We start from the raw sequence: 22,003 nt of genomic DNA, 5'->3' as shown, positions 1-22,003 counted from the left end.
GTTTATGAACTCATCTTTACTGCCAGAATAGCACCCCGCTCATCTTCACCTTTCTTAAAGGTTAACCTCATTTCCCTCTATTAGTTGGTTTTAGCGAATGCCATTCTGCGCGGCAGCTCGAGAGCTCTGTCAGCAGCTGGAAATGACAGTGGCATTTAAAGCTGGTTGGGGAGGGGAGAAGAAGGAAATCATCTTTAATAAAATGGTTGCGGGGTGAGGGGGATGCTAAGTAGCATCAAAGAAATCTTTCCATCCCTAGCAAAAAAAAAAAAATACAATCCACAGAGTAGGAAAGGTCTGCCCTGATTTTAGGATCACTTCCAATCCTGGAGGGGTGTGGAATGGACCCTCAGAGACATTGGCCTGATCCAAAACTCATTGCAGTATGTGTGTGTTTCCACTGACTTCAGTTGGCTTCGGATGAGGGCCCCATGTGTGATTTCACTATGGGAGGATTCCGTTGTGTCTGTGTGCATGTTTTCTGTACATAGACTATAACAGGGTTCAAAAAAGAGCTAGATAAGTTCATGGAGGACAGGTCCATCAATGGCTATTAGCCAGCATGGGCCGGGATGGTGTCCCTAGCCTCTGTTTGCCAGAAGCTGTGAATGGGTGACAAGGGATGGATCACTTCATGATTACCTGTTCTGTTCATTCTCTCTGGGGCACCTGGCATTGGTCGCTGTTGGAAGACAGGATGCTGGGCGAGATGGACCAATGGTCTGACCCAGTGTAGCCGTTCTTATGTTCTTACGTTTTCTCTCTCATTAAAATCCCACGATGCCGTCCCTGGCCTTTGATGCCTTGCTAGTTGTGGTTGTGCTTGAGGGTCCAAAGTGTATTATTCTTGGTTTGGGTCCGCTTGTTTGTGACATTTGTGAAGCTAAAATAACATCACCTGGGTGGGTGCTTGGGATTTATTCAGCCTCCCGGACCTGGGGCACCGAGGGTAAGAACAAAGCTGTTATTCCGTCTGGTTCCTTGACACATTAACAAAGTTCGTTCAAGAGGCAAGCACGCGTGCACATCGATTATGACAATAGCGTTTATCCGGGGGGGGGAAGGCCCTGCCATCCTTCTCCTCATTGCTCTGTGACCTCAACAAACACCCCTGGCATGGGTGCGATAGAACATTCTGCATGAAGGAGGCTATAAGAGTGGGGAAGGGTGGAGGGACGCATTTCAGCTACAATTAATATACCAAATAACAATGCATGTAAGCTAAGGGTCTGATCCATAGCACGGGGGAGCCAGTGGGAGCCTTTCCATTGACTTCAATGTACTTTGGATCCAGCCGTGAGTCCCTGGTGTTATTTCAAGTACTGATATAACGTCCCTTGGATAGAACGTTGCTTTTCAAACGTACCCTCTGGGTATGTGGATATGTTGGGCCAGGTTCTTCCTTCATGCCATCCCACTTATTTTGTGGATCATTGGCAGAGTTGGTCCAAACATTTTTGACAAAACAGTTTTCCATCAGAAAGAAAGAAAGACCTGAAGAAATAGCTCTGTGTGGCTCGGGAGCTTCTCTCTTTCACCAACAAAGTTGGTCCGATGACAGATATTACCTCATCCGCCTTGTCTCTCTATTATATGGCTAGGGCACTGCAAACTTCCATCAGAAAATGCACTTTCATCAAAATCTAAACATATTTGTGGGACTGTGTGGATTTCCACAAAACTTTTCCAGAAAAAAATTCAAAATAAATAATTTTGACTTTCTCATTTTGTTTTGAAAATGTCAACATGCTTTGTTTTCATAAGGTACAACTGTTTAGTGTCAACATTATTGTTCCGATTCATTTAGTTCTGACTTTAATATTATACTAAAATATGAATTTTAATAATTGTTATATATTTATTATTATATATTAGGTTTAATAGTTTACATTATATTACCATGTTTCTAGGTTAACAAAAATAAATGTTTTTGCCTTATTGAAACAAAATGTGTTGACACTCTTGAAATGAAATGATTCGACATTATCAAAACAAAACATTATTGATGTTTCTCAACTGAAATCTTTTAGAATTTCTATTCCACAATAAATGTTTAAATTTGATGTTTTGTTCCCATTCAAAGTGAAAACAAATTTAGAAATGTTGGAATTTCCCATGGAACAGAAATTTTGTTTTCCAACCAGCTGTAGGTATTTGATTGCACTGGTGTAACTGAGGGCAACAAAAGAAAGGCATGCAGGGTGAAAAATGGACAGAGAGGTAGTAGACAGATAGTTTAGATTATATAGCAAGCAAACCAATACAGTGTTAGAAAGGAGACTAGCAGCCTAAGTCTGTCCTCATTTACCAATATACAATCCCAATGGATTTCCAAGAGCTGAGAGGGAGAATGGTTGAGACTTTGGACCAGCTCTCTGGATTCTATTCCCAGCTTTGCCACTGACCTGCTGTGTTACAAAGTCTTTTAATCTCCCTTTGTGTCAGCTCCCCAGCCATAAAATGGCCGTGAAAATAAAACTTCTTTTGTGTTTCTTTTTTCTGCCTACAGTGTAAGCTCTTTGGAACAGCATCTGTCTCTCTCTATGGGCTTGTCTACGCTATCGCGTGGGGTCGATCTAAGATACGCAACTTCAGCTATGTGAATTGCGTAGCTGAAGTCGATGTACTTAGATCTCCTTACCGCAGTGTCTTCACTGCGGTAAGTCGACAGCTGGCGCTCTCCCGTCGGCTCTGCTTGCGCTTCTCATTCTGGTGGAGTACCGGAGTCAACGGGAGAGCACTCAGCCGTCAATTTATCGTGTCTATACTAGACACGATAAATCGACCCCCGCTGGATCGATCGCAGCCCACTGATCCAGCGGGTAGTGTAGACAAGCCTTATGTGTATGTACAGAGCCTAGCACAATGGAGGCCTGATCTCAGTTGGTCCATCTAGGTCAGTGGTTCTCAACTCTGGTCCACTACTTGTTCAGGGAAAGCCCCTGCTGGGCCAGGCCAGTTTGTTTACCTGCCGCGTCCGCAGGTTCGGCCGATCGCAGCTTCCACTTGCCGCGGTTTGCGCTCTAGGCCAATGGGGGCTGTGGGAAGGGCGGCCAGCACATCCCTCGGCCCGTGCCGCTTTCTGCAGGCCCCATTGGCCTGGAGCGGCAAACTGCAGCCACTGGGAGACGCGATGGGCTGAACCTGCAGATGCGGCAGGTAAACAAACCGGCCAGGCCCACCAGGGGCTTTCCCTGAACAAGCGATGGCCCAGAGTTGAGAACCACTGATCTAGGTGCTACCCTGATACAAATAATGCTGATAACTTTAGCAGGAGTTGCGCTTCTGTTTGTGAAATCAGCACTTGGCCCTCAGCCGTTTTATGCAGGAAAGATGTTATTTAAAATGATGAGATGTGCTGCTGTGTTTGTTTTGTTTTCTTCTTTTCCTTCTTCTCCTTCTTCTTCTTCTTTGTTTGTAGATGTAGAGAGAGAGAGGAAGCCGGCGAGTTTATAAAAGCGAGGGAGAAAGGAGTTGAGGTATTTTCTGGAGCTCTTTAATGACATTCTGTATAATTTGAAAGTGGAGAGGGGGGAGAAAAAGGGAATTAGCAAAAAAACTGGCAAAAGAAAAGTGGAATGTGGAGAGAAGCGTGTGGATGAATTTTAATGCAATCAGAAAGCTGTAATAATGGTAATAAAGGAATATATTCAGACGTCAAGAGAGGGAGAAGGGAACAGGACCCGCGACGCCAGAATTTAAATTAGACATAGGCGTATAATTCTCTTTTTTTTTCTCCCCTTTCTTCAAATGAAGGAAATGGAATTTTTAAGCACGGCGAAAGAGGGATTAACAATTGGCAGGTTTTCAGCCCTTTGTCTTTTGGCGAATCCCATTTAATCACCGTCTTTAATATTAAGGAGGCTGCAGCCAGGCAGGGCTGTCTCAGGCTTGGGGGAAAAAGGATGATATACAGAGGAAAGGAGAGATAACAGTTAGGTTCAGGCGATTGTGAGGAAGTGTTTCAATTACCTCCACTGAAGTCTTTAAAAACTGAAGTTTAATTTGATCTGAAATGCCGTCACAGCTCCTGCAAGAGAAAATATGTCCTTTTTCCCCCACTTTCCATGTCTGTGCTGTTACAGCAATTCAAGGCTTGAGTGGTGCAATGGATTAATATCCTGGCTTTTTAGGCTTCTGGAGAGGGTTTCAAACCCTACAGGTTACCTGAGAGATGAATTTAGGGATTTAAACTTATTTTCTTGACCTACCAGCCTTCACACCACTGATCCTGCAAAGTTTGTCAAGAATCTTTTAAGATTTGCACTGAACAAGCGTGAAAACTGAACTACCCTGTAGGCTCCGTCCATACTATGTGCTATATCAGTGCAGAAGAGTGTAAGAATTAAGGTGTGCTAAATTCATCGCATCCAAGTTCTGTATCAGAACTGGATCACAGGAGCAGAACTCAGTGTTTGAGCTCTCTCTCCAAGCCGCACTTACAGGTACTGATGCAGTCCAGAGGTAACTGGGCCCGATATTAATTGGAAGTATCAGTTCATAGTTAAAGCTGTGATGGCTTTATCTCTCTGATTGGGAAATCTGATCAGTTATATTTTGGATTGGTGAACAGATTCTGATATATAAAAATACCGAACCCACAACTTTTTAAGAGAGTCATAAAAAGTTCAGTAGTGAGAAAAATATATCTACTTGCACACACGTACAGTATTCTCACCTCCTTTTGTGTTTGCTTCCATGAATATTCCAGTGAACTAGTTTACCAGCAGGGATGGTCATGGAATAGTGAATTGTAGGCAAATGCTGCTGACTATTCAAGAAACAAAAACTGATTTTCACAACCAGAAACCTGATTCGAAGTGTGATGGTGGGAAGAAAAACAGGCCACATGATCTTCATATTGAACCAAAAATCAGGTCAGATTTTGAATACTCACCAAAAAGCTACACACCAAGAGCCATTCACAGAAATGTTTTAGCTGAGAATTTCAGATCATGAATAAACTGGGGAGAATCCTGATCTGTTTGTGGACAATTCAGAAAAGGGGAAACTGTGTTCTACTCTATTGTGAAGGAACCTACAGGGAATAGAATTGAAATTCATCTTAGAAAATATTTGTTGTGAACTATTTTTCCCAGCTCTATACTGAACACCTGGAGTGCCATAAAGAAACCTGTCATTTAAAACGTAAGTGTGGAATTACACCTCTTTGCTGCCCTAAGACAGTGGTTCAACTAGCCAGAACTGCTGGTATTTGCCTTGAAGCTATAACTAGAGCTGGGCAAAATTTGTCAGAAAAATCATTTATCTGCTAAAAAATGTTGTTTCAGCCATTCACAAAATGCCCAGAGGAGGAAGTGCCACGGTGCCTTTCCCCTTCTTCCCTTCCCACCCAATAATCTTTAGCCCAGTCCTTAGGGAACTCACCAGGGATGTGGGAAACAAAGTTCAAATCCCCGCTCTGGATCAGACCTGAACTGGACTTTTTTGGTTCAGTAAAAATGCCCCCAAACATTCAGATACAATTCAACTTGAACTAATTTTTTTCTCCGATATTTCAGGACTGCCACCAAACTGAGAAGTCAGTTATTCCCCCAGCTCTGTTCATTACCTTAGGACAGGGGAAGTGATACTCCTGTTAAAAGGGTATTTCAGTGATTGCAGGAGTGATGAAAGGTGCTAGGTCTGAAAGCTCTGGAGGTGAAAGACTTCTATTGATCCCTAAAAAAGGCAGAGTGTAGCCTGCTCCCCACATTTTGCCTGGTGAGAGCACTTCGAGGAGTGAGAGCGGAACTCTTTCTCCATTGCCCATACAATCTGTGTCCCTCTCTTCTGACACTTCCAAGAAAGGCACCATCTAAGGTCAGCAGTGGTGGAGTTGCTTTGGGATCTGCCTAATAGGAGGTGAACTGAAACTACCTCTTGTTTCGCCAGGCCAGGCTTGTGCTAAGCACTGAGATGGTCCAGTGGGGGCCATGGTGGGTTAAACTTACTGTGGGCAAGGAAAGGGTTATTGACATTGAAGCAACTAATTAGATTACCAATTCCAGGCATGCAATTAAAATAGCACCTGTGATGTACTAGTGAGGGGTCATATTGATATGATCCAAGTGCTGAAAGAAATGACAGCCGTAATCCCAAGGCAGAGCAGGATTGCTGGGGAGATTGTCGGCTGTGTTTATTACAGATGGGTGGGGGGCTGAATTTGGGAGGCTGCTTCTGCTGAAGGTTGCTCAGAGATGACAAGCTGCACCTCTGACATAGCCTGCCCAGCGGATGATAAGGAGTAAACAAATGGCAGTTACTAGAGGACAAACTGGAACCTCGCCCCGCCCCCCAAGCCTTGTAGGTCCCCGGACTTAAATCCCCAGTTCCAAAATCACTTGCTACCTTTTGGACTGAAGTGAATACAAAGCTAGAAGAGGGCCTGTTTTGCAGTTTGGCTTGAACTCATGCCCTTGCCCGGAGGAACACACTGCGTTTTGGCTTAGGGCCTGATCCATCTTCCATTGCAGTCATCATCGGCGCTGGGTCAAGCCTTTAGCACCAGATTGCGACACTCTTACTCACACTGAGCAGTGCCGTACTCCAAAGTAGCCCCGCTGACTTCAGCGGGTACTGAAGGTGAGCTACTGGGATGAGTTGGTAGTCAATATGGGTCAGGGTATCAGAGCCTGTTCTGAGCGATCCAGGCCTTGACCTCAAGGCGAGATCACTGTGATGCACTGTGTTTGCGGTTATCCTTGCGTACCACTGGTAGGCTGCGGGTAGTGAAGGATGCAGAAGCACAACCACTCAAGGACCTTTTCCCAAGAGTCACTCTGAAGTCGGTACTAGCTCCCAGCCCTCCCAGGGGAGTTAGGCACCTAACTAGCTTTGCTGCCTGTTATTCAACAAGGCTTTACATGAGGAGCCAGAGTCTTCTTTGACTCACCTCTTTTATACATCCTTTGACTCGCTGGGGTAGCATGGGGCATTGAAAGCTTTAATAACAGCATGTAGCTCTGAACTTCTCAGGCTTCTGAGAGCTTTGTCAGTGCTGTGGTTGTTGCTCCATAGAAAGAGATGGGTCTTTCTGCCCGAGGGACCAAGGACATGGATAGATCCTCAGCACATCCCTGTCAACCGGGCTGGAGCACCACCATATTCATTTTACAGTGGGGAAAGGGAGGCTGTCTTTTTTATTCCAGTGCTTGTAGGGTGCTTAGCAGAATGGGGCCCTGATCCTTGACTGGGGTCCCTCAGTGGTACTGTAAGAGTAATGGTAAATAGCTCACCACAAGACCATCCCTCCTCCGTAATAAGAATAATGAAAGACACAAAGGTTATGTGACTGTGCCTGATAGGACACAGCAAATCTGTGGCAAAACTCAGGATAGAACCCTGACTCCCAGACTTAAAAGAAGAGAAGGATGTTCATAGGCTCAGTGAAGATGAGGGGCATTTCATCTATTGCTTCTTTCCTTTGGCATTTCCGATGGTGATTACTTTATAGGAACTCTCTGACTTTGTACAGCATGGCCAGGATCTCTTTAAAATTCAGGACTCAAGGTGCAATTGTACAGTTAAAAAAAAACCTTGCAGAAGAAGTTTTTCAAGGGGATAACTGGGGAGTAGCACGCTTACAGGAAGATGGATCTAACCTTCCCTCCATGGGACAATTAAAGCCCACACCTGGGCTTATGCCCATTTGCACTTGTCCCCATGACACAGCTGTTCGGATTTGCTGGTATTTTCTCTAGCCCGGGCGTCTCTGAAGCTTCTGTCTCCAGCACCAGGAGACTGGCATCTGTGCAATCATAACTCCTAATGTAAGGGATATAAAGAATCTGTTAAATAGAACAAAAATGGGAGAAGGGGGAGAGTTACACCCAAAGAAACTGCTCCAGCTGAGATGTGATTAGGGCTCCCAAACACCACCGGGTTGCGATGAGCGGGTGAACTCAGCAAACATTTTAAAGCCTGCAGCAGAATTAGAATGAGGATGTGTTGTTTGAAGGGGGCTATGCGGGAGGAGAGTAGATTTTGTTCTTGTTGTTTTGAGTTAAGTTGTTGGGGGCGATTGGGGTTTTCTGTCCTAATTTCCGAAACCGCTCCATTTTACAAGGTTCATGTGTTTTTCAGCAAGGTACCACGGAGAAGTTAATTAGCTAATTTACAATTAGCTACAACAGAATTCGTAATTGCTTCCCCTGTGGAAAGGGACATAATCATCATCTCGCAGCCGTAGGACTGCTGTGAGAATGGCAGTAGGAGCACACGGCTCGGACCACAGGAAATGCCCTGCTTTTAGCCTACTGAGCTGCCTGATTAGCAAATGTGACGAGGGGGAGAGTTGTGGGGGGACTCCTAGACAGAGACTCAGGATGAGGGATTTAGCCTGAGCCAGCAAATTCAGATTCGGAACTGGAGCTGGTTCCAAACTTTCCCAAAGTTCAATAGCTCAGATCTGGAGTTCCCTCCCTATGCTTTGGCCCAAGGCCCTCTGTTCTGAAAGCAAACACAGCTGAAGGGCTACTTTTGCTTCCTGTGGTGTAACCCAGAGGTTCCCAAACTGGCACGTGGGTCACTTGTGATCTGCGGGGAACTTTGCATCGAGCTGGCTGGTCACATGACACTAGCTTCACGCACCCCCCCCCCCACCTTCTTTCCGGCTGCTGCCATTGTTCTGTAGGCTGCTTGCTGCAGAGAAGAACCTGGAGGCCTGTACAACCTGCTGGGAACAAAGAGAAGAAACCGGCCCTTGGTGACTGTGTTAGCGGCTGCTGAGGAGAGCAAAACAGGAGCTGCCTTCCCAGGACACACCGAATGCAGCAGGGCCTCTCCTCGCTGCAGAGTGCATAGCCTGGTGGAGTGGGTAGCAGATCGATGGGGAGATCCACTCTACCTCTCACTCCCTCTCTGCTCGGGTGTTGGAGCATCTTTCCAGGGTGCTGGAGGACACAGGCTCACACACCCTGCAGATAGATCTGAGCTCTGCTTCTGGTCACTAGTTGTATGTGCAATCCCAGTCGCAACTGGTAACATTTACAAGCAGAAAAGAATAGTAGAGAGACGAACAGGGATGAATAATACTAATAAGGAATTAATTAATATCTGGATTCGTAGCCAAAAGGCAGAAAGGCAGCAGGCTGAGCCCTGAATGTTAGAAAGTCAGCAGTTGCCGTATCGCATTTCCTCATGTGTTTGCCTTTGGCAGGATCTGAAAAGGTATCTATTGTACCTGCCTATAGAATGTACACACATCTGTATGGTCCCTGCTATAGCACACACACACACATCTGGATTGTACCTGCCTATAGAATGTACACACATCTGTATGGTCCCTGCTATAGCACACACACACACATCTGGATTGTACCTGCCTATAGAATGTACACACATCTGTATGGTCCCTGCTATAGCACACACACACACATCTGGATTGTATCTGCCTATAGAATGTACACACATCTGTATTTTACCTGCCTATTGAATACACACACACCCACTCATAATCTACCCACTTGTATCATATGCCATGGCAATGAGCTTGTTACACAGATACACAAACTCATAGCTTTTAAGGCCAAAAGACATGGTTGTGATCATCTCTGTCTTCCTACATGACACAGGCCACAGAAGGCAGTTAGACCTATCTCTGTATTATGGTTGCAACTTCACAGATAATAAGGTTGAAATCTGTTTTTCTGCTCGAGCAGGGATTCAACCTCTTTGTTTAGTATGAAGAATACATACAGAGAGCGAGAGAGAGCTAGCTACACATACATGTGTGTGTGTGACCCTGATGTTTCCCCTAGGCCCTTCACAATCTCTGTGAGTATCATACACGTCCTTTGCCCTGCAGAGGGTCAGGCATCCTGCATCTCATTGTCCCTTCTGTCTCTTGAATTAGCACTTCCCCCCACTCAACACTCGGTGTACAACATTCGATTATTGCACCTTTCTTGCCTGCCGTCTCCTTCCCTGGGACCGTCTGACACCTCTGCCTTACGCTTATCATGGAAACATAACATTTAAATACAAATAGAACAGGGAATAATTTAACCCCTATTCACACCAAGGGAGGTGCCAGGCCTTCATATAAACACAGCCCGGGAGATTCATAGACACCGTATATTTAGCTAACAAGATACATTTCTTCACCCATGTGAAGCCAGTGACACTGACTCAAGCGAGCCCTAGCAGGGCTGGCAGAGGAGCCTGCGGGTGGGAAGCCTTGTTACATTGTAATATCAGAGGCGTCATTAAGGGTACATCTTCTATATTTTTTTTTTTTTGGTTTAGTTTCTCCAGCTTTTGATGTCCCAGCAGAGACCAAGGTACCTTGCACTGTTGTTGGAATGGATGGGAAATATTGGCTACATACAGTTACTCTACAGGGAGGAAGGGTGACCTTGTGGTTAATTATATTTTTTAATTTATTCATCATGTTTATTACTGTAATGCCTAGGGACCAATCAAGATTGGGGCCCCATTGTGCTAGGTGCTTTACAAACACAGAGCCCTAGAAAGTTCCTGCCCCAAAGACTTACAATCTAAATAGGCAAGGCAGATGCAGAATAGGGGAAAGGACCAATCAGCATAGTAGCTGCAGCTGGTCGAGCAGCGCAATCAGTGGGATGGCGGAAAACGACCTGTTAGGGAAGAGTGTTAGATAGAAGGGGATCAGCTAAGCAGAAAGACAAAGGGAAGGGAGAGGGGTAAGGGTGACATAAAAGGCAAAAAGAGGGAGGGAGGAATGTCTGAGAGTCAGGCATAGAATGAGACTGAGGTAATGAGACCGCAAGACTGAGATCAGGAAAAGGAGGCTGGAGCAAACAGCCAATCAGCACTGAGCGGAGAAATCAGTCAAAAGTGTAGAAAATATTACCAGTGTCCACCAGTGCTGGCTTTATTCTTGCTGAGGATTCCTAAGAAGGAAAGGAACCAGCTTGACTCTCAGATTCCAAGTTCAGGTTTTTTTCTACTGGCAGTTTTTACTTGTAAACTGAGCTTAATTGATCTGAAATCACTGAGACATAATAACCGTGGGGCTCAGTGGAGCTGTTTGTAGGGAGTCACTTTTCAGAGCATAACCCCCCTTTTTCTCCAGCTCTGTCAATCGGGATGATGATATCTACCTTCTTCAAAGGGCTGTTCTGAGAATGACGTAGCCCATGGTTGCAAAACTCTCTGAATGTGACAAGTTCAGAATGTGGGGTATTCAGACCCACAGTCTTGCATGGAATTCAGATCCAAGTTTGGACATTAACACACACACACAACGTTCTGGAATGGTTTGATCCAGGGCATTGGTCCAAGTCCAGGCCCAGTCCTGAACATTTGATGTCTCTCCCTTTCTGTTGAACTTCCACTGTGCAGACATTGCCTTTCCCTTTGCAGCAGCAAAATCAGCGTGATCTGAATGATGGGACAGTAACCCAGTGCAGTGAACTCTCATAACAGGATGCTCTGGAAGCATCCCCAATAGAGAGAGTATATAGTGTACATTCATCCCCATGCACAACACACTGTGTCCAATGCAATCCCTCTCCATTTTGCTCTGGTGGCCTAATGGCCTGACTCGTGCTCTCTCAGACATATTTGATGAAGTTGAGCCGAGTTACTGTGGCGCACAGCATGTCAGCCTTTTGTTTGGGACTTGGCAAAGCATCTGGGGGCACTGGTGGTGTGAAAGGTTCAGTGTAAGCTCATTAGTGGATTACGGGGCTGTAATTTCAGTCGCATGCAAATGAATCCAGGTGGACGTCGAGATCAGGAGCCCACTGAATGTTCCCAGCTGCTGCCGTGCTCCTCCGCTGTTCCCATTCAATGCACGGGATATGTTATTATAACATCGCAATGAGCTTTCTTGCAGGGCTGGAATGCAAAGAGCAAACATAATGGTTGGTTAAAAAACTGCCTGGGAGCTGGTGGTTGTTCAAGCGACTCATTTCACCAGCCGGTTGTGTGAACATATAGGTGTCTGAGACAGCAGTTGCAATAAATCCCTGTTATAAAAAGCACTAGGCAAATATTTTCAAAAGTGATTTGCAGTGCCCAAATTTGAGTCATCTTAAAGCGGCCTGATTTTCAGCGGGGCGGGTGCTCAGCCCTTTCTGAAAATCAGACCATTTTAAGGTGGGTCAACTTGGGCCCCAAAGTCACAAGCCACTTTTGAAAATCTTGGCCCTAAGGCCATGGGTAAGTGAGTAGAGGGTCTCAGTCCAGTGGCTGGTGGTCACGTGGCCGCCTGGTGGACATGTCACAAAACTGGCGGCGATGGGCACCTTTTGCTCACAGTCTTCAGTGAGTTGCGGATGACTGAATGTCAGGGAAAAGGGAGTCAAACCAAATAATAAATTATTTGCATAACATACCTAGATTTATGCTTTGCATAAACTAAACTAGACAAGGCAGTTTCAGGCCAGGTCCACACTAGGAACTTTTGCTGAAATTATAACATTAGTTAGGGGTGTGAATTTTGTCTGGCACATCGATACCGGCAAAAACCCTAGAGCAGACACAGTTATACCGGCAGAAAAGTGCTTTTCTTGGGAGCCAGTATAGGCTTTACTGGCAAAAGCACTTTTTTGCCAGTATTAGCTATGTCAACACCAGGAAGGTTTGCTTCCATACCCATACCAGTGTGGTTATACCGGCAAGCATTTTTCTAGTGGAGACTTGGCTTCAATTGTGTTCAAAGATCTCTCTTTCCCCTGCACCTCACCTCCATCTGGGGCAGCCAACCCTCCTTATCATAGAATCATAGAATATCAGGGTTGGAAGGGACCTCAGGAGGTCATCTAGTCCAACCCCCTGCTCAAAGCAGGACCAATCCCCAACTAAATCATCCCAGCCAGGGCTTTGTCAAGCCTGACCTTAAAAACTTCTAAGGAAGGAGATTCCACCACCTCCCTAGGTAACGCATTCCAGTGCTTCACCACCCTCCTAGTGAAAAAGTTTTTCCTAATATTCAATCTTGACCTCCCCCACTGCAACTTGAGACCATTACTCCTTGTTCTGTCATCTGCTAACACTGAGAACAGTCGAGATCCATCCTCTTTGGAACCCCCTTTCAGGTAGTTGAAAGCAGCTATCAAATCCCCCCTCATTCTTCTCTTCCGCAGACTAAACCATCCCAGTTCCCTCAGCCTCTCCTCGTAAGTCATGTGTTCCAGTCCCCTAATCATTTTTGTTGCCCTCCGCTGGACGCTTTCCAATTTTTCCACATCCTTCTTGTAGTGTGGGGCCCAAAACTGGACACAGTACTCCAGATGAGGCCTCACCAATGTCAAACAGAAGGGAACGATCACGTCCCTCGATCTGCTGGCAATGCCCCTTCTTATACATCCCAAAATGCCATTGGCCTTCTTGGCAACAAGGGAACACTGTTGACTCATATCCAGCTTCTAGTCCACTGTAACCCCTGGGTCCTTTTCTGCAGAACTGCTGCCGAGCCATTCAGTCCCTAGCCTATAGTGGTGCATGGGATTCTTCCGTCCAAAGTGCAGGACTCTGCACTTGTCCTTGTTGAACCTCATCAGATTTCTTTTGGCCCAATCCTCTAATTTGTCTAGGTCCCTCTGTATCCTATCCCTACCCTCCAGCGTATCTACCTCTCCTCCCAGTTTAGGGTCATCTGCAAACTTGCTGAGGGTGCAATCCACACCATCCTCCAGATCATTTATGAAGATATTGAACAAAACCGGCCCCAGGACCGACCCCTGGGGCACTCCACTTGATACCGGCTGCCAACTAGACATGGAGCCATTGATCACTACCCGTTGAGCCCGATGATCTAGCCAGCTTTCTATCCACCTTATAGTCCATTCATCCAGCCCATACTTCTTTAACTTGCTCCTTCTCCAAACCAGTTTTCCGCAGACACCTAGACACACAGTAGGGTTTTTGACTTACTGCTTTCTCTCAGGCTTTGCCTAGCCAAGGCCTAAAGAGATATTTCATTGAGGATATGACTAGCTTTAATAGTGACCTTTCAAAGGTGTAACACCCCATCTCAGAGATTCCATTGCACAGAGCAATTTGCCCAAGGAGTAAAGTGGTTTCTGATGGGCCATACACATTGTATCTCGAAGAAGATGGTTTCATCTGGCTGTGGGGGAGACTTTTCTACAGTTGAAGCTTTCCCTTTCTCCCTGTGCCCACTCAATGGTTAGGAAATACTCCTTCATTGGCAGATACATGCAGCCCATCACAGAGATGTGACCAAGGGGGATGCTGGAAGCCCCTCAGACTCATAGAGCTATAGAGAACATTTATAATATTTAGTCCATTCCTTGCCATTGGAGGATTAAATGACTCGATTACTTGAAAAACAGTCTAGACAAAGCACTGAAAAATGTACAGTGTGGAAGTCTGAAACTGCACTAACCCATCTTCCTAGCTCCTATTTCCATGGTTCACAGTAGCTCTGGTTAAGACAGTCATCAAAGCTATCACTTTCCTTATGCATGCCTCTAGAAAACAAGCCTTTGAGCTGTCCATTACTTTAGCTGCTTCAGGTGAGTCGGGAAAAAAAGAAGGCATGGGGATAACCCAGTGTGTTTTGTTCCTACTATTTCAGCTCTGCCTACTCAGATAAAGGCGATGTAGAGGCTGGTCATCTTCCTACTTCCTAGCCATCTGTGCATTTTCTATACACCGAGTGCTCTTGGTTCATCAGGGTCACCCTAATGGGGTAGGGTTCTAATCCCCTGCAGGAAAAATGACCTTTAGCTCAGTTTCTAAGGCAATTTGCTAATTTACAGATGACCCTTGGGTATGTGAACATTGATCAAACCAGTTTAAGCAGAGCAGTTTGCCTAAATCACCACTTTCTCAATGAGTAAAGCCAGTGCAAATCACCCATGTTCTCAGCCAGGAAAGGAGTTCTGTAAACGGGCATTCTGGTCAGGTTCAGGTTATTAACATGCACGTTTTAAAAAAAGTCAAAGTATTTATTTACTAACATGCATTTATTCAAATTGGTTGCATCTGTTCTGTAAACTGCTTCGAGAAAAAAAAACATCTTGGTTCACACACATTTACATAGTATTTAATGAATGATGAGTCACACATTTATGAAGCATGTGTAAATGGCCTATTTACATACACAATATAAACAATGTAAATTTCCTTTTTTCCCCTTCATGCAGTGATATTGTATAGTGCTGCCCGTAACAATGCTATGAATAGAAATCCACTCTAACAGTGGATCCAGTGCCCACCGAAGTCCATGAGAGTCTTTCTATTGACTTTGGTGGCCATTGGACTGGGCCCAGGATGGTTTGTCGAGGTTTGTTCCTTTTAACAGCCGGGTCTACATTAGGAGCTGTTGACCAATATAGGTATAACGGTATAGAATAATGACAAAATGCTTCCAGTGGGGACACTGCTTATACTGGCAAAGCTGTGTTTTCACGGGTGTAGTTTATTCCACACATATACCACACCCAAGCTAAACAAGCTATACCAGTAAAAGTGCAGTTTTTCTGATAAAACTGCGTCTACATTAGCGGTTTATGCAGGCACAGCCGTGTTGATCAGAGATCATACCTTTTCACACCCCTGACTGACATGCCTGTACTGTAAACATAGCCTTACTATAAGCCCAAAGGTAAATACAATGCTTGCCATTAAAAAACAACATCTACCATCAGAGCACAGTGGTCTAGCCCATTAGTTGAAATAGGACCTATCTCAGATATCTCAGATATTTGTATTAGTACCTGTCCCATCTCAGATACTTGTATTAGTAAATTTTGGCTTTAAATGGTGACCACTGCAAGTTTGGGCAAGTTTGGGCAAAATCCATTCCGTTGGCTTCAATCAGCTGACCTTCAAAAATAGTTTTCTCTGTGTAGAGATCTGTGTGTGTACATAAATGTGTTTATATGTATAACGTGTATGTCAACGTTTATATATATTTATATAAGACCAAAATCTTCATTTACAAGCTGGGGCTTCCATTCCATTTAATTACTTCCCTCGCTGCTTTAAATCAAAGACCAATTCAAAACAGAGCCGCTTCTGTTAAACTTAATTATTTTCTCCTGCAGCTTATAGGGTAAAGTGTGGCTACTAAAAAGGGCACTTCCTAATTGAAGGTTGGTTCTAAATGCCATCCTTGTATGCATTCCCTTTGAATGGCAGTCTGGAAAATCCCAGTGTTTTATTTCTGGGGACTCGTCTGCAAAGACTGAGCAGAGAGAACTGACTCACGAGGCTTGGGGCATCAATTTTCAGAGGTGACTAACTGGTTTTAGGTGCCTCGGTTTTAATAGTGCTCAACGTGACGCTCGGCACTTTCTAAAAACCAGGCCCCTTTAAGGCGTTTCCAGCTTGGCATCCAAAACCCATAGCCACTTCTGAAACTGTTTGCCTTGGATGGGGGAGGGCCGCATCTCCCTCCGACCTCTTTCTTTTGCAAGTTGTGTGGAGTCACATTGGCTTTCGCACTCCTCCTGAAATATGGTAAGCATCTCTTTATTTTGTTCCAGAAGACAGAAAACTCTTTGTGGGCATGCTCAACAAGCAGCAGTCAGAAGACGATGTGCGCAGGCTATTCGAGGCGTTCGGGAACATTGAGGAGTGCACAATCCTCCGGGGACCCGATGGCAACAGCAAAGGTAAGATGGCTCATGCTACACGGTGCATGGCCCCTGCAGCCAGCACCAACCTCTGAACATCCAGTAGACGAGGGTGACTCAGTGGCTAGATGAATCTCGCCTCTTGGATTGATTAGGGCCGAACTTTCAAATTAAGGTCCCCAAGGAGTGGGCCAAACTCTCTGCTGCTGTAAATGGGCCAAGGTCCATTGAAGTCCAAGTACACCAGCTGAGTTTGGCCCGGTCTCTGCAGGATATGTGTGCCTGAGCACAAAGGACCAGTTGCGTGCACAAAGTACGTGCCCACAAATGATTATGTGCGTACACTTCTTTGCATGCATACCAGCTTGCATGCATCACTGCCCACCTCGTAAGTGCGTGTTTTGTGAGCACCACCTAAGTACAGTACTTATTTCTGAAAATGTGCCCACCCATATCCTGTAAAATTTGCTTTCATAATCTGCCCTGAAGCAATCCAGAGCCACGTTTTCCTTTGTCTGCGTTTGTGTGCCTTCAGGTGAAACGTGCTCATTCATTCTCTTAACACAACCAAGTGTTCCACTTGCCATCTTCAACCACTAGCTCTTCCCAAGTCCCAGATGATTTTATTATGTGTATTACCGGCCCCAATCCATATTGGGACTCCATTATTCTGGGTGATGTACGAACCATAAGAGACAGTCTCTGTCCCATAGAGCTAATAGTCAAATAGACAAGTCAAAGAGTGGGAGGGGAAAAAAAGAGGCCCGTAGAGAGAAAAGGCCTCTCTAAGCTCTCACAACTGCCTAGCGGCAGAGCCAAGAATGGAAACCAGGGCCCCTTTCTCTTCTCTCTCACCTCCAACACAAAAGTTCCTCTTCATTATCATGTGTAATTCTCACTGTAGCCACTCCAGGCTATCAATATTCATGCCAATACTACAGAAATAGTGTTTTAGGGTTTGCTGCAGCACCCAATGAAGTCAATGGGAGTTTGACCATTTCCACTGGGAGCATAAGCAAAAGTAATGAAACATCAGAAGGAAGGCAGTTCTTGTAGTATGTTCAGTAGAGCTGGTCAAAAGATCCCCATTATTTTTCATAAAAAACATGTTTTTAAAATGGTTCTTTTCCCCTAAATTTCCAAAGAAAACAAAAACTGAAAAGATGTCAGTTTTCACAAAAGAGGTTTGATTAAAATGTTAAATTTGGGGGTGTCGCTGGGTGGCTGGACCTTTAATGGGAAATGGGTCTCAGCCTCACCTGTGAGACGATTAGCTCCTCTCCCCGGGTGGGGAATAGAAAGATGGGCCATGTGATTCCATCAGGCTTCCTGGATAAATAAAGCAAAGGCCTGGGAGAGGGGGAGAGAGAAAGGTCAGCAAAGGTCTGGAGAAGGTTGCTGAGGGTTGCAGAGAGCAGCAAGTCTCCTGCAGGAGACCCTGAGATCGCCAGGACCAGGCGTGCAGCGGAAGGTGTGCACCTGCTAGTCTGTGAGCCAGAGAGAGTTGGGGAAGGCTAAGAGTCAAAAGAGCAGAGCAGCCAAAGGGGTTTATCTGCTGGTCTCTCTGAATGATAGAGAAGACAATTCAGGGAAAGGAAGGACTCCAGGTAGGAAAGCCTGTGAGTGGCTGCTTGGAGAGCAGGGAAGGACTCCAGCTAGAAACGTCTGGGATTGGCAGCTTGATGAAGGGTAGACTGGGCCTGAAGAAGAGCAAGAGCTGTGAATGAATTGTTGTGTTGTGGGTTGATGGACTTTACTGTGGGATTTTGAGGCTTGTTTCAACTTGTTTGTTATTAGACCAGCCCCAAGCAGGGGTGTCATTAGCTAGGGGAAAGCCTCTGTGGATTAGTTCCAGGAACCTCGGAGGGAAACTGAGGCAAAGCCACCCTTGGCCACAAAGAGGCAATCTGGAGACAGTGACTCAGTTTCAAAACCCAAAATCTTTTACCCAAAAAATTGCGGGAAGGGTGCTTTTTGTGCCCCTCGCCCCTTGAGAAAATCCAGGTAATTTTGACCAAAATAAAAATTTTCTATGATCAAAAAGCCAAATGTTTCAACTAGCTGTAATATGCAGACCAGTATTGCAGGTTCCAATAAGCATTCTGACTTCTGAGTAGGGAGATCAACTTCTGAACTTGTTTTCTTATTTGATTTTTGGACATTTAAAAATAGAATTTACTCCACCATTAGCAGAGTCTAAAATCAGGGAAGCCAGCAGTGTCCAAGGAGGCAGAATGGTGCAACTGAACTGAGAACCCAGATTTCTCAACTCCCCGTACTGTGCTTTTCCTAACTGGAAATGGTAGAAGCCCCATCACTTAAAGCTGGCTTTGGGAAAGTGGTGAAGAATGTATAGAACAAAGGAAATGATCTTGCATTTTTCCCCAGAAGAATGGAGTGGATAATCACATGGACCTAACTTTCGCAGCAAGGCATAATGTGTGTGTACAACGCAAAGACCCCCAATTGCATACAAATAGGAATCTGCACTTGTAAGAGAGGTAAATACACACAAAAGGGCCATTTTGCATGTGCATATACCCACTAGCTTGCACAAACTGCAGAGTTACAAATGCACATACATTTTTGAGTGTGCGCCCATTGCACTCGTCGGTATTTGCCATCCCCAATTTAAAAGCTCTTCTATCAGGTTTCACAGGCAAATACTTAAAATGCGAAAATTGGTCTCATTGGATTGACTAGCCAGTTGTTGGCCCTTTTGAGACAGTACTTACCACCTGGACGCATGCAGCTGCGGGTGTTCATAGAATCATAGAATCATAGAATATCAGGGTTGGAAGGGACCTCAGGAGGTCATCTAGTCCAACCCCCTGCTCAAAGCAGGACCAATCCCCAATTAAATCATCCCAGCCAGGGCTTTGTCAAGCCTGACCTTAAAAACTTCTAAGGAAGGAGATTCTACCACCTCCCTAGGTAACACATTCCAGTGTTTCACCACCCTCTTGGTGAAAAAGTTTTTCCTAATATCTGTCCTTGAAGCCTTTTCTCCAGCGTCAGCATTTGAACAAGAATTTTCCAGCTAATATCAGGGTCATTCTTCCAGCCATTTACTAGAAAAGTATCTTCAATTTAAAGAGGAAGCCCTCCTCTCTTGACAAAGAAATGCATCCATTAAATATTGATCGGCATGTAATAGTTCATCAAATGTGCTGGCGTGGGTGAAGAAGACACTAGCCCTGCTGTTGCAGTTCATATGTCACCAGCTATTTTGACATGTGACAACATCGACGGGCATATTTCTGCAACACGAAGACGGAGGATCCTAACCACAGTGACATATTTGAGAAAGACTCTGATATGCCTGGAAAGTCACTCTCAGCCAGCAAAGATTCTTCATCTTCAGACAGGCCACAGCTTGTCACTGTGGTAGGAAACAGACGGGGGAAAGGGAGGGTGCCATCCGATATACTCTCTGCTCTGAGAGTGAATGTCTGGGAAAGTCGAACACCAAGAGCAGAAATTGGATGCTAACACTGTGCAGGGAGGTAGCAATCACGGCAGAATGGGAGTGTTGTTCCACACCAGAGGATCTCAGCTTTCTCCCAGCCACGATTCCCTCCAAGCCACTTACTTTTTGAGGGTCTGATCCAATTCACGTTGAAATTAATGGGATTCTATCCACTGATCTGAATGGCTGTTGAATCTGGCTCTTATTCCGTAGGGCTCACTTTTCTGCTTTTTCACAGTCCCATGTGATGCATCACTGCTCCCCCGACCCCGTTACTCATTATGGAAGTATTAGCCTGATGGTGGCTAGAGAAGAAGAGACACACACAAATGCCAGCCTGTGTCTTGATGTATTTTTTCCAGCCCTTTTGCAGACCCATTGTGAGCTGGACAGCTTTGCCTGTAAATTACAGCTTCATCTCCTGAAAAGCTGGGACTTAAGAACATAACAGCTGCCATGAGTCAGACTAATGGTCCATCTAGCCCTGTGTCCTGTCTCCCAGTACCAAAGCTTCCAGGGGAATGTACAGAATAGGGCAATAGCGGAGAGATCCACCCCATCTTCCCCTCCTGGCTTCTGGCAGATTGAGGTTTGAGGTCACCCCGAGCATGGTTTTGCATCCCTTCCCAGCTTGGCTAATAGACATTGATGGATCTATCCTCCATGGATTTACCTAGTTCTTTTTTGGAACTCAGTTATACTTTCTGCCATCACAGCATGCTATGGCAGTGAGTTCCATGGATTAATTTTGTGTTGTTGTTCAATAAAGTATTTCCTTGGTCTCCCTCTGTCCTTGTAGCTCCTCCTACTGTTCTGTCTGATTCTGCTGTTGCACCAGCACTGTAAAGCAAATTAAATGACTGTAGTGCTGGTGAATGGGGCTGGATTGACAGAACACTAATCTCCCCCACTACATACCCACCTCCCTGCCATTCTGCCAATATCTTCCCAGAGAGGGCCAGTCTCTAGGGGTTAGAGGTTGTTCAGTCCAGCCATGTTTGTCCATTAGAATTAACCTGAGACCCACCAATTTACTTCTCAGAGTTTGCCAAACACCAGTCAGATGGCCAAGAGCCCCCAGCATTTTCGGCTCCTGTTTAGAAATCCATCCCGAACCAGGAAGGCACTTAAATGTACGAGGCCAGATTTCTAAAGGTGTTTAGGGGCCTAACTCCTATTGAAATCAATGAGAGTTGGGCACCTAAATACCTTTAAAAAATCTGGCCCACGGATAACTTTAAGCACTTGCTTAAGCACATTGGCAAGAACAAGAACAAGAGGCACCAGACTCCCCAAGGTCCTAATGAAAAAAGAAGCCAAGAACCCTTTTCTTCTAGCCTTTTTCTGTGTGTATGAAGTGAATCACTTCATTTGAGGAAGAAACAAGAACGTTCTCACCCTTTCTCTCAGTTGCTCCCAATTCCTAGTTCTGAAAATGCACTTGGGATAATAAGAACAGCAGGAAGACAGGCTGATTCTCTCATACATAGCTTTTCTGCCCTTAACCACAGTGGCATTCCAATATTTTAATCATATAAGGTCATAGAATTGGAGTAGGGGGTTGTGAGGGGGAAGACAGAGTAAATATATATCTGATATATCTGAGAGTGTTGCCAGCTCTCATAATTTGAGTCTCGGAAAGTTGGGTGCTTCCCTTAAAGTCCTGGCTCCTGGAGTCGTCAGGATCTCAGCTTTCACTTTTTAAAAAACAAGTAGGTTTCTGGTTCTCACAGTTGCGGGGAAAGGCTGGAAACAAGACTCGGCTATAATCTAGATGCTCAAAACCCAGAAAGCAAAAAGAACCGCACATTTATTATTTTTAAATACTATGATTTAAGCCAGTCTTCGGAATTTTTAGGGCTGATTCATGAGTTTTTTGAACATGTGGGGTTGGCAGCACTGCACTGACTTCTGATAGATGGCCCCTTCGTGAGAAAGTTCCACAGATTTTTAATGTCTCATGAAATGTCAGAACTAATCATTAATATGTGATTATGTC

The 22,003-nt window shown here is 45.1% G+C and overlaps 1 protein-coding gene across 16 annotated transcripts in view; it reads left to right on the top strand.

The window, feature by feature from the left end:
• Positions 1 to 22,003, top strand: part of CELF4 (CUGBP Elav-like family member 4) — an 870,133-nt gene that overhangs the window by 685,275 nt on the left and 162,855 nt on the right. For 10 of the 16 annotated variants that reach the window (XR_006291039.1, XR_006291038.1, XM_043547128.1 and 7 more), the window contains exon 4: positions 16,446 to 16,574. Coding sequence is in view for 13 of the 16 variants with exons in the window: in XM_043547128.1 (XP_043403063.1) it covers positions 16,446 to 16,574 (129 nt within the window). In the remaining 3 variants the exon portion in view is untranslated. The remainder of the gene's footprint in view (positions 1 to 16,445; positions 16,575 to 22,003) is intronic. The other 6 variants (XR_006291040.1, XM_043547126.1, XM_007063304.3 and 3 more) reach the window with 1 other exon arrangement.

The sequence above is a fragment of the Chelonia mydas genome, chromosome 5 (assembly GCF_015237465.2).
Source record: "Chelonia mydas isolate rCheMyd1 chromosome 5, rCheMyd1.pri.v2, whole genome shotgun sequence".
In the NCBI taxonomy this organism is placed as follows: domain Eukaryota; kingdom Metazoa; phylum Chordata; order Testudines; family Cheloniidae; genus Chelonia; species Chelonia mydas.
The sequence above is the reverse complement of the archived record's forward strand: the minus strand, read 5'-3'. Positions and strand labels throughout refer to the sequence as shown.